Here is a 12,045-nt window from a genome sequence, read left to right as displayed (position 1 = left end):
CTATTCCCAGTCGGCTAGCTCCAAATGCGGACTCCGTAGGAGCGACCTCGAAGCAAACCAGGAGATATTGGACAAAAATGGGTTGAAAAGGGGGAAAAAAACCAAAACAAAACCCGAGACGAAGCTCGAGTCCTCTGAATTCTGTGCAGTGCAACTCGGTGGACTATTTCGGTTCCTGATCTTGCGGTGGGGTGGAGAAAAGGGGATTTCTTGGTGTTTCGAAATATGACGGAGCAACTCGGCAGAGTTTAACATGCTAATTGGCGATCCTGGGAACACTGACCGGGAAGACCACTCTGCTTGCCCCGAGGGTCAAAGCCGAAAGCTCCTAGGTCGTACCTTTCCTCATCTCATTTCGTTTTCCCCTCTAAAACAAAACCCAAATAATAAAAAGCCCTCAGTAAACACTGTAGAAACCTGTAATTTCTAGCTCCCTTTTGGAACCGAGGGAGAAGCCTATTCGGGAGAGAGGGTGGGGGGAGGGAGGCTGAGAAGTAGGGACAAAAATGTTTTCTCTCGGTTTTGCCGGAACTTTGGCCAGCCCTCCAGCCTGGCCGGATGGCGGATGGAGGTCAGTCCGGGGAAGGCGTCTGGGCGGAGGCCGCCCGAGCAAGGCGGGGGCCGCCGAGGTGGGGCGGAGCGCAGGCAGCTGGCAGGGCGGCCCGCGGGCGGGAGGCCCCGCGGGGGCGGGGGGGCAGCCCCGGCGCGCCCGGGGGAACAGGGCCCACACCGGGGGCGCTGCAGGGCGGCAGCCACCCGGCTGCCTCCGGGGCGGGGCGGCCCAGCTGTGGCCTCGCGTTGTGGGGGGGAGGGTCGCCGGTGCCTGACCTCGGGCGGCGGCGCTCGGCCGGGCGGGCCCTGCCGGCTGCTGGGGTCGCGCACAGTGCACCGCGCGGCCGCCCTGCCCCCTCTCTCCCCGTCGCGCGGCAGCCGAGCGGCCAGGGCGCCCCCGGGTCTGGCCCGTCACCACAGAGCAGCGGGTGGGGCGGGGGCGGGGCGGTGGCGGCCCCAGACAGCCGGCTGGGCGACTCAAGGAAGGAAGGAGGGAGGGAGGCGGTGGGGGGTGGGGCGGGGAGGGAACATCCTGTCTGCGCCGGGTGCACCGCAGACAGCGCCGCGCGCCAGCCGCCCAGACGGCGCGCGAGGCCAGGAGCGCCGGGCGCGCGCTTGGGGGGAGGGGCGCGCGCGAGACGACGGGGCGAGGGGGGGGAGCCCTAAGGAGCCACAATAGGCCAGACGGCGCGCGCGTCCCCGAGGGGCTGGGAGCCGGGAGGCGGCGGCGGCAGCGACGCCGGCGGGGCCGCGCGCGCGGTGCCGCCTCTGGCTCCGTTCCCCACCCCTCCCCCTCCCCGCCGCCCTCGCTCTCCCCCGGGCGGCCGGAGACGGCGGCGGCGTCTGCGGGAAGCCGTGTGTCTCCGCAGTGACGTGGGCGGGCCGAGGGCTCGGTGACGTCAGAGGGCTGTGTGTAGCGATGTGTGTGGGGTTCGGAGCGGCGCCGGCACAGCCGAAGGGAGCGGGCGAGCGGCGGCGGCTGGCACAGGTGCGGCCCCGGCTCGCGGTGAGGACGCGGCGGGCGCGGCGGGAGGCAGGGGGCACGCGGCCCTCGGGGAGCCCGACGGCGGTGCTGGGGGTAGTGGGGAGTTAACAAAGCTCGTCGAGCTACTCCGGGCGCGGAGGCCGGAGTCGGGGGTCCGGATGCGCGGGTCCCGGGTGGGGTCGGGGCCACAGGGCGCGCGGGGCGGGTGTCCCACGGCGGATCATGCCTCGCTGACCCTAGGCGGTGGGCGCGGACATGGGAAGGGCGCTGCACTTGACCGGAGCCGTCGGGACCCCGGAGATCCGGACGCCCGTCACTCCCCCCACCCTCCCCCAGCCGCCTGTCTGCACTCCTCCGGGATGCCCCAGGCGTCTGTCGGCGCCCAGCGGCGCGGGGATCTCGACTAGGCGCCGCACCCGCCGGCAGACCTTTCTCCCTTCTGGCCCCGGGCACGCGGGGGAGGTGCAGCCTTAGGAGTGCTGGGGTAACACCCGAGAACTTCCCGGGGAGAGGGTACGCGGGGGATTTCCACAGTCCTCCCCGCGGCCCCCGCAGTGGGGCAGTGTTGGGAGGACACTTGGGGTTGTCCCGAGGCTGTGGGTGGGGGTTGGGGGACTCCTCTTCCTCCACTTCCCGCTCCCCGCTTGCACAGCCTAAGGCGTCCCGGGTCCCTTGTCCACCACTTCGCCCTCCCCCTCGGGTTTGTGATGGGTGGGTGGATTTGCGTGGGCCGAGGATTTCAGGGTGTGGGGGCTCCCCATTGTAGGTCATGCCTCCTGCCCTCTTTCTCGGCCTGCGTTGGCTTAGGTGTTCCTGTGGTGGGCGAAAGTCAGAACATTGGCTAGTGGCCTTGGTCCGTAACCCTTTGGGTATATTTTAGGGGGAACTGCTGGGAGTTTGGGAGGCAGAAATTTCTGTTTATTGGATTTTTTTCGGAAAAGAAGGAAGGAAGTGGAAGAAGAATCTTTTCTTTTTCCCTCTTCCTCCATTTGCATTCTTTGTGAGGTCTGTCTGCCTTGTGTTTTTTGTCCGGGATTAGTCTTGTTAAGGATGGAGATTCCCAGGAGTGGAGTCTATAGCTTTTGGCTTCCATTAAGCAAATTCACTAACCTTTTAAAGGGAAAGTTAATTTTTGCCTACAGTCATTCCAGAAAAAATAGCATACACTGACTAGGTGAATTAATGCACTTAAAATTGTAACTTAGTTACATATGGTAGATATGTTAACTCCTATCTGATTTTTTTTTTTTTGGATAAAACTGGTATATTTTTTAAAAATTAAGGGATGAAGTAAGGGATTACTGTAGTTAAAATGGCATAACTGAGAAAGCCTCTGGTACTGAGTTTTGGGTGAGATGATCTATTTAAGGTTCTTCCTATTCTGGGTTGGAGTAGCCCTTTCTCTTTTGAGGGATGTTATTGCTCCCTTTACTCATTCGCCAAATTGCTTTCCTGTTTAAATGAAGTTCTTCTAGTTAACTGGTGTTAGATTTAAAGAAATTGCTCAAGTGTCACCTTTGGTAAAGTGAACTTGGTATAAGATTAAGAAACTAGTTTCAAACTGACCCTTTGGCCTCTGGAGCAAATTCAAATGTAACTCTCTCCCACCCCTTTCTCTTCCAGATTAATTAAAAGAAGAATGAACAGTAATCCATGAAGATAACTGGGCAGTTTTTCTTTAGGTATCATTTTTAATTGTAGAAGTTCAAGTGGAGTCAGAAGCTCTTCTTACTGGTGTGAGGATTTATACAAGCCTTCAGTTTGTCAACACAGACCAACAGAGCATCATTTTTAGAGAGGATAATTTTTTTCCCCCTTTTTTGGTGTCCCTGGTGCCAAAAACTAAATTTGGGTGTGACATTTTAATTTGTGTTTGTGTCTAGGTTTTATGACACAAGTAACCACATAAACTTTTCACATGTTTTGCTAAAACCAAACCAAACCATTGCATTGATTCTGGACTTCTTGAATTGAGAGAACTGATAAGTTTATTTTAATGCATATATTTGAAGAATTAAGAAAAAAGGCTTCCTCAGAGGTGTGCCTCACAATTATATTCTTTATCATTAGAGACAAAAGAAGAAAGTTTATAGCACTGGCAGTGAAATTATATTAGAGTAGAAGCAGAACCAAATAAAGTTGCAAAATATATCCAGTAATTTAGGGAGATTTCTCTTTGAAAATTTAAATTTTCTATGAGAGTAAGTTACCATAAGTATTGATATACATTGGTTTTCTCTCTTCGAATGAGTGACTAAAGAACAATGCAAATTTCAGACTTACTTATTTAACGCAACAGTTTTTAGCCATGGCAAACCTACAGACAAATTTTTCCTTGGTTCAAGGCTCAAATAAAAAACTGAATGGGATGGGAGATGATGGCGGCCCTCCAGTGAAAAAAATGATGACAGACATTCATGCAAATGGGAAAATGATGATCAACAAGATGCCAACAGTGAAGAAGGAACACTTGGATGACTATGAAGTGCCAATGGAAACTGATGGGGAACATGTGAAGCGAACCTGTGCCTCTGTGCCTGAACCTTTACATTTAAATCCCAGTTTGAAACACACTTTGGCGCAATTCCATTTAAGTAGTCAGAGCTCTCTGGGTGGACCAGCGGCATTTTCTGCTCGGTATTCCCAAGAAAGCATGTCACCTACTGTATTTCTGCCTCTTCCATCTCCTCAGGTTCTTCCTGGCCCACTGCTCATCCCTTCTGATAGCTCCACAGAACTCACCCAGACTGTGTTGGAAGGGGAGTCTATTTCTTGTTTTCAGGTTGGAGGAGAAAAGAGACTCTGTTTGCCCCAAGTCTTAAATTCTGTTCTCCGAGAATTTTCACTCCAGCAAATAAATACAGTGTGTGACGAATTGTACATCTATTGTTCACGGTGTACCTCAGACCAGCTTCATATCTTAAAGGTTCTGGGGATACTTCCATTCAATGCCCCATCCTGTGGGCTGATCACATTAACTGATGCACAAAGACTATGTAACGCTTTATTGCGGCCACGCACTTTTCCTCAAAATGGTAGCGTACTTCCTGCTAAAAACTCATTGGCCCAGTTAAAGGAAACTGGCAGTGCCTTTGAAGTGGAACATGAATGCTTGGGTAAATGTCAGGGTCTATTTGCACCCCAGTTTTATGTTCAGCCTGATGCTCCATGTATTCAGTGTCTGGAATGCTGTGGAATGTTTGCGCCCCAGACGTTTGTGATGCATTCTCACAGATCACCTGACAAAAGGACTTGCCACTGGGGCTTTGAGTCAGCCAAATGGCATTGCTATCTTCATGTGAACCAGAAATACTTAGGGACACCTGAAGAAAAGAAACTGAAGATAATTTTAGAAGAAATGAAGGAGAAATTTAGCATGAGAAATGGAAAGAGAACTCAATCCAAGGCAAGTTTTGTTTTGTTTTTTTAAATAGTAATTTTGAATAATGGCAGTAGTTTACCTTGAAATCAAGTCTATATTTAGACTATTACTTAACCTGTGACTTAAGAAACTGTTACTGCTCATGCAACAGCAACAAAAAATACTGATCTATGTAATGTGTTATATTTGTATTATACATTTTAGGCTATAAAGTGCTTTCCTGTGTGTGTGCTCATTTGATCTTCCAAACAACCTAGTGCAAGAAGTAGGATTATTCCCATTCTACAGATAAAGAGAATGAGGCTCAGAGAGACCAAGTGGCTTTCCCAATATTATATAGCCAGGGAGTGGAGGATTTGGGGCTTCTTTCTCAAGTCATGTTCTCTTTCTTTTTCACACATCCTGCTTTTTGATGACTAGATCTGTTGTTGTCCTAGGACTCAAGATAATTTACACTTTGGTGTTATTTCCATTTGCAAATGGTATAATAGCTAGCCAAAACAATTCTGGCTGTGGGCTTCAAACAGCATTTTTCAAAGGTAGATCTCAGATTTCTGACATTGTTTCTATATCTAGCTATTCAGGCTTGATCAGTATTGGAAATTAATGGAAAAGGTGACTTTATCTGAAGAATTTGTGATTTTCTTTTTTTAAAAGAAAAAATAACTTTAAAAAATTGTGACAGCTAGAATAAAAAGATTATTTTAGACTAAATATTAAGATACAAACCTGTCAGCAGAGAGATCTTAAATATTATGTTTCCACCACATTATCTGGTCACTAAGATCTTTATTCTAAGAGTTTGAATGTCTGGATAAAACAGGATTTGGATTATTGAATACTCAGTTTGTTGATTTGGTTTTTATATGTGTTTTTCTACTTGATTAAAACCAGATACTAGCTAGCACTATTTAACACTTAAAATGTGGCAGAAATTGTTCTTGAGCAGTTTTACATGTATAATTTTATTTGATTCGTACAACAAAAGATTGGCCATGTTTCATCTTAAGAGTCCAATTTTTCCCCTGTTAGTTTTTATTTCTTGAAATCATCTCTGCCTTTTCTACTTCACAGAAGACATGAATGAGGTGTATTAAATGACTGAAGCTTATTCATAGCAACCTTAGAACTTGGGCTAGAATCTAAGATTTGGTGTCGTGTGCTTTATTATAGTTCCTTTAAGGTTTTGAGGGAAATTTAGGTACAGTTTAGTTATAAAACTGTGATTTGCTTCTGAAGCTCAAGAAGGTAATTTTAGATCTAATTCAGGATAGTTTGCTACTTGCTGCTTCCAAAGGGTCAGCACTTGGAAATTCCATGGCAGTGGCTCCTAGATAAGTTTATATTGTTCATGTGCAGTTATTGACTGATTTTGAAGCAGGATTGACCTCAAGCCAGTTCTCAAATTGCTGGACTTGCTTACAGCTGGATTGGTCCCACGCTGAAGCTTGTGCTTGGAAATTATCTATATTCTCAAAATGTGGAATGCCCCTTTTGATATTTATGATATCTTGCCCTGAGCTAATTAGGGATCCTACTCTTACATGTCCGTAGGTGACCACATTATTTGCCAGATATTCTTGCTCCAATCTTCATTGCTCTGACAGCATTTTTGGGATGAAGTACTTTGCCTGATATTCCTGCTCTATGTTTGTGAGAAAAACATTTGAGAACCATGATAAAGGCTAAAAAGGAAAAGATGGTGAATTTACTTAACTGAAACTGAATGTGCTAGGGTTTGGGTAAAATTGAAACCATTCTTCATCTGGATGTAGTCCTTTATTGTCTCAGAAATTATTAATTTGAATTCATTTTTTTGTTTGAGGAAGGTGTGAGTTTCTTTTTCCCACCTTTTGGCTGTGTTATCTTTTTGCAGGATTTACTTCAGTGTTTTAGTGTATTTTGGTATTATTTCCAATTTTATGTGAATTTTAAGCAATTTAAGGGAATTTAAGAAAATTTCTAGCAATCAAATCTTTAAGAAAGAAGACTTTTGGGTTCACGTGTAATACATACTTGAGTGGTTTATTATGCTTGCCACTTCATATTTTGAAAATTTACTCCTTTAAAACTTTGGTGAGGTAGTTCTTGCTTGAAGGTCTGTGATCAAGGTTTCTCATATGAGAAACCAGTCCCAGATGTGTCACGTGTTCCTGGTTGTATAACTGTTGGGTGATAGAATCAGGAGTTGAATGCAGTTCTTCTGACTGAAGTCTAGTAATTTTCACTGCTTTTTCCTAAAGCAAACTTAGTAGAAACTGAATTTTGAGAAACATTAACTTTTCTTATCAATTTCCCTTAGTATATTGGTTCATAACCTCTGTATTAACTTGAATTAAAGACTAAGGTATTTAACTGGGAGGGGGGCTAGGAGAGATCCTTGACTGGGGAACATTTATTATTATCTTCTGTGAGTCAGTGAGTTGGTTGCCAAACAAACCAAATAGACCCAGAGGAAGCTCATTTGAAAAAGTCAAGACAAGCTTTCTTCTTTTTTTTTTTTTAAATAGAAGAGTATGCTAAATATATTAATCTCTCATATAAAGAACCTTATGTTTAGTATAAATACTAATGTAATTCAATATGTTTATATAGTTAATGTAGTCAAAGTATTGTTTTAGATTAAAAAAACAAAATTATGAAACTCAATAGGCAGTTGATTGAAATGTAGCAACTGTTAAAAATTATTTCCAAGGATGGAAATTTATTAGTAACAATCACCAAACTATTTGCATGACTAATAGCTACATTTAATTTGCATAGTTAGTAGCTATATTTAGATGGAAGAAATAAGTGGTATAAAGTCAGTATTCTAAGTAGGGACTGGCTCTGTGTAGAAACTAAAGGTAATATTTTGAACTCTTTCTTACTCAGGTCATGACAAGAAACATTTGATTTTAGATCTGCCTAGGTGGCTTTGCAAAATGGTGTTCTTAAACTATTTATTTCTTCATATCACCAGAGCTTTTTGTGCTTTTTGTTAGAAATAAGGTTATTGTATTTTACAGTGTGTGGATGTATGCAAGAATGTTATATTTCTTTTCCACATCTTCAGTGGGTATTATTTATTTGGTCTAATTCTGATTTTGTTGTTTGTACATTTTTGTCTATGGAAAAAAGGTTGCTAAGCAAATTGCTCATTTAAAAAAAATATTAGAGAGAGAATGAAAGAGAGCACTGTGAGTGGGGAGAGAGACAGAGGGAATCTCAAGAGGAATGCCAAGCAGACTCCATGCCATGCCCAGAGCCCGATGCAGGGCTTGATTCCATGACCCTGAGATCATGGCCTGAGCCGAAATCATGAGTGGGATGCTTAGCTGACTGAGCCACCCAGATGCCCTACAAATTGGTTATTTGTAAATAAAATTTGAAGGGTGATATTTACTTAAGATTATTTTCAAGCATAGTAGAAAAGTCCACTTGTAGTCATAGGTGGTTCTTTACTGTTAAAGAATGTGGCTGACAATCTTTAAGTTAAGGATGGTGTATACCCTTATATATTTTTTTGAAGATTTATTTATTTTAGAGAGGGAAAGAGTGTGGTGCGCACATGAGCTCGTGTGCACCTGTGTACAAGGGGCGGGGAGGGGCAGAAGGAGAGAATCCCAAGCCGACTTTTTGCTGAGTGTGGAGCCTGATTCCAGCTCCATCCCACAACCCATGAGATCATGACGTGAGAGGAAACCATGAGTCAGTTGCTTAACTGACTGAGCCACTCAGGTGCCCCATGCCCTGATTTATTTTTTTTATTAAAATTTAGATTTCTAACATTTAGACTGGACTACTCTTAAGTAAGTAAAATAATACGGTTTTTACTCTGCTTAGGAAAAAAAAACCCTACAGATTATCTGTGATGCAAATAGATGATCTAAAGATATCAACTAAATCGTTTTTTAAGCCCATTAAACATTTTACTACTTTGAGTTTTGCTTTTTCCTTTCAGTTCATCATTTCTGCAGAGGTCATTGGAATAATAATAGTACAAAAAAATTTTCCCATCTTGTAAACTGTTTTCTTCTGTTTAGGAAATGCGTTTCTTAGTCCAAACCTAAATGAGGTAAGAAATACACTAGAGAGAATGGGCAACTACAAACAGTAGTGTTGAGACAAAATGTGTTCCAGTAATAGTTGGGGCAGATTTGGTGGTAATTTCTGTATCAGTGATATAGTCTGCATTTTGTGATTAGCATAAATTTTGATTAAGTGGGCATAAATAAGGTTAGAATCAGATGAAGTGTTTGTGCTCATATGGGGGACCAGTATGAATATTTTTATCTAACTTTCTAAAATTAATAACTAACTTCCTGAATTTAGAGACTATCTTTTTCCTATTTTCCCAGGACATAGTTTAGTGCTTGACACGTCAGAGGCACTCAGCGAATTCCTTTTTTTAACTTGAATAATTTTTTTTTAAAAGATTTTATTTATTTATTTGACAGAGAGACAGTGAGAGAGGGAACACAAGCAGGGGGAGTAGGAGAAGAAGCAGGCTTCCCGCTGAGCAGGGAGCCCGATGCGGGGCTCGATCCCAGGACTCGGGGATCATGACCTGAGCCAAAGGCAGACACTTAACGACTGAGCCACCCGGGCGCCCCACTAACTGAATAAATTTTTGAAAAGCAACAGTGCATTATATTTTAGAATATGTGGAGTTTTTTGGAAAAGTGATGGTTCGATCTGGAAATAAACACATAATTTGCAGATAAACTGTTGAATGAGATAACTGATCCAGTAAGAGAATGGAAGTGAAAGCATTTTGGAAAAGTCTAGGAATGTAGGGTGGTGCTTCAAACTATTATTGAAATATTTATTAATATGTATTTGGGAACTTTTCCTTTCTCCAAATATCTTTTTTTTTTTAAAGATTTTATTTATTTATTTGACAGAGAGCACAAGTAGGCAGAGAGGCAGGCAGAGGGAGAGGGAGAAGCAGACTCTCCACTGAGCAGGGAGCCCCACGTGGGGCTTGATCCCAGGACCCTGAGATCATGACCTGAGCCGAAGGCAGCCGCTTAACTGACTGAGCCACCTTGGCGCGTCTCTCCAAACATCTTTTTGACTTAACTTAGAATTATGTGAAGATATTTCTTTTTTTTTTTTTTAAGATTTTATTTATTTGAGAGAGAGAATGAGATAGAGAGAGAGCATGAGAGGGGGGAGGGTCAGAGGGAGAAGCTGACTCCCTGCTGAGCAGGAAGCCCGATGCGGGACTCCATCCCAGGACTCCAGGATCAGGACCTGAGCCGAAGGCAGTCGCTTAACCAACTGAGCCACCCAGGCGCCCTGTGAAGATATTTCTAACACAAATAAAATAACAGTATTGGGTTCATATGTATCTCACTCTTAGTTATTTGTACACAGTAATTATACTAGTTGGATATTTACTTACTAAAACAAAGTTATGCAAGAAGGAAAGTGTGAAACGGGTCTATTATAAGAATTATGTTAAAGACGGTCCAATAAAATCTTTAGAATGGCTTTGGGAATAGTGCCCCCTTATGGTTTAGAAAATACAGAGCCTATATTTGTTTTTACCACTAAAAAATGATAAAAGTTATAAATGTTAACATTTTTAAAAAGGCTTCTGAAAAAAAAACTTAGAAGTTTATTCTTTTTGGTCTGAGAAATTGGAAAAAATTAAGAAACTTAAAGGAAAAAGAAAAAGGGTACACCTGAATTGATGTGTAGGCAGCCAGTAGTGTTCTCATAGCTGTGCATACATTATGATTTATGCCACTGGGAGAACAAGGAAGTAATCAAGAATTGGGTTAATTTCAGTCCTTTTAGAGTTCTGGGAGAGGAAAGCGTGGAGCCAGAACTCAATTTGTTCAAGTAAAGAGGTGGAACTAGTTTGGGAATAGCTTTAGTAACAGCTGGAACCTGTATTTTGTCCACGTGCAGAATTTTGGTCTAATGAAGGTTCATACATAAAATAACTTAAGGATTTTATTAGACTACAAAAAGCAAAAAAAGAAAATATATAATTAAATTCTAAACCTTTTCTTAAGGTATGGTTTGCCTCAATCACTGAATAAAGTATTACAGCACCATGCTAGGCAGAAAAAAGAATGACTAGGAAAAATATAAAATTACTTTTTTAAAAAAAGATTTTATTTATTTATTTGACAGAGAGAGAGAGAGAGCACAAATGGGGGAGCAGCAGGCGAAGGGGAGGGAGAAGCAGGCTCCCCACTGAGCAGAGAGCCCAATTCAGGGCTCACTCCCAGGACCCCAGGATCATGACCTGGGGATCATGACCTGAGCCTGTTTAAGCTTAACTGAGCCTCAGGCGCCCAGTTTTATAGGGGGTGGAGGGTGGAGGGTGGCTCCAACTATTTCTAGATTTAGAAGTGCGTCACAGAAATATGTACATAAAGACTAAATGCAGGCACCCTAGGGCAGGAATTTATCTTCTGGTTTCTGAATCTAGAATGTGGTAGATGTTTAATAAAGGTTTGAATAACTGAATGAAAAGTCTTCCTAGCCCTATAAAGTTACCAGTGATTTTCGAGGAGAAAACCCGGTTTAGTTTCAAAGCAAGGCAGCATTTTGTTTTTATTTATGGTATTGAAATTATTTTGAGATTTCAAATAGCACTAAAAGTGCATATTTTGTTTATGTTGTGGGGACAAGGAATACAAAAATTTAGGAAACTCACTAAAGACCATTTTGGTAACACTAGGACTTTTATTCCATATTAAAAAGTTTTTTTTGGTGTGATTATGAAAGCAGTATAGGCCCATTGTAGTAAATCCTAAACAAGTGCAAAGAAGAAAACAAAATTTCGTAATTCATAATTGCAACATAGAGTGATAATTCCTTTACATACATAATGCTTTGTAAATCTGCAAAAGCACCTGCCCAGTACACAGGTGTTATTAATACAGGACCAGTTGTTGAAATAATATTTTCGAACCAATTTTAAGGCAGTTCACTTGGAGCAAGGTTTTTCAAATTGCAGTTTTTCACTCATGCAGCCTTTTTCATCCGGGCTTCCGGGAGAGGAGAATTAAGCCCTCCAGAAAATGATCTGAGTGATGGTTTCATCAGTTCTTCCAAAGATGGTATATAGTACCGTTCTAAATGCTTTGGAGTGAAGTTGATTCGTTGCATACAATGGATGCCT

General features: G+C 43.2%; 1 protein-coding gene across 2 annotated transcripts in view; it reads left to right on the top strand.

Annotated features, from left to right (window-relative positions):
• Positions 1-1,452: 1,452 nt before the first annotated feature.
• Positions 1,453-12,045, top strand: part of SKIL (SKI like proto-oncogene) — a 30,254-nt gene continuing 19,661 nt past the window's right edge. Inside the window, exons 1-2 of one of the 2 annotated variants that reach the window (XM_028101144.2) lie at positions 1,453-1,540; positions 3,161-4,943. In XM_028101144.2, the coding sequence (XP_027956945.1) occupies positions 3,846-4,943 (1,098 nt within the window). In that variant the 5' untranslated portion in view covers positions 1,453-1,540; positions 3,161-3,845. Of the gene's footprint in view, positions 1,559-3,160; positions 4,944-12,045 lie in introns of both variants that reach the window. The other variant, XM_028101145.2, reaches the window with a different exon arrangement.

This window comes from Eumetopias jubatus, unplaced genomic scaffold (assembly GCF_037043125.1).
Source record: "Eumetopias jubatus isolate StellerSeaLion01/CBP00866 unplaced genomic scaffold, mEumJub1_p1.0 scaffold_1, whole genome shotgun sequence".
Classification (NCBI taxonomy): domain Eukaryota; kingdom Metazoa; phylum Chordata; class Mammalia; order Carnivora; family Otariidae; genus Eumetopias; species Eumetopias jubatus.
The sequence above is the reverse complement of the archived record's forward strand: the minus strand, read 5'-3'. Positions and strand labels throughout refer to the sequence as shown.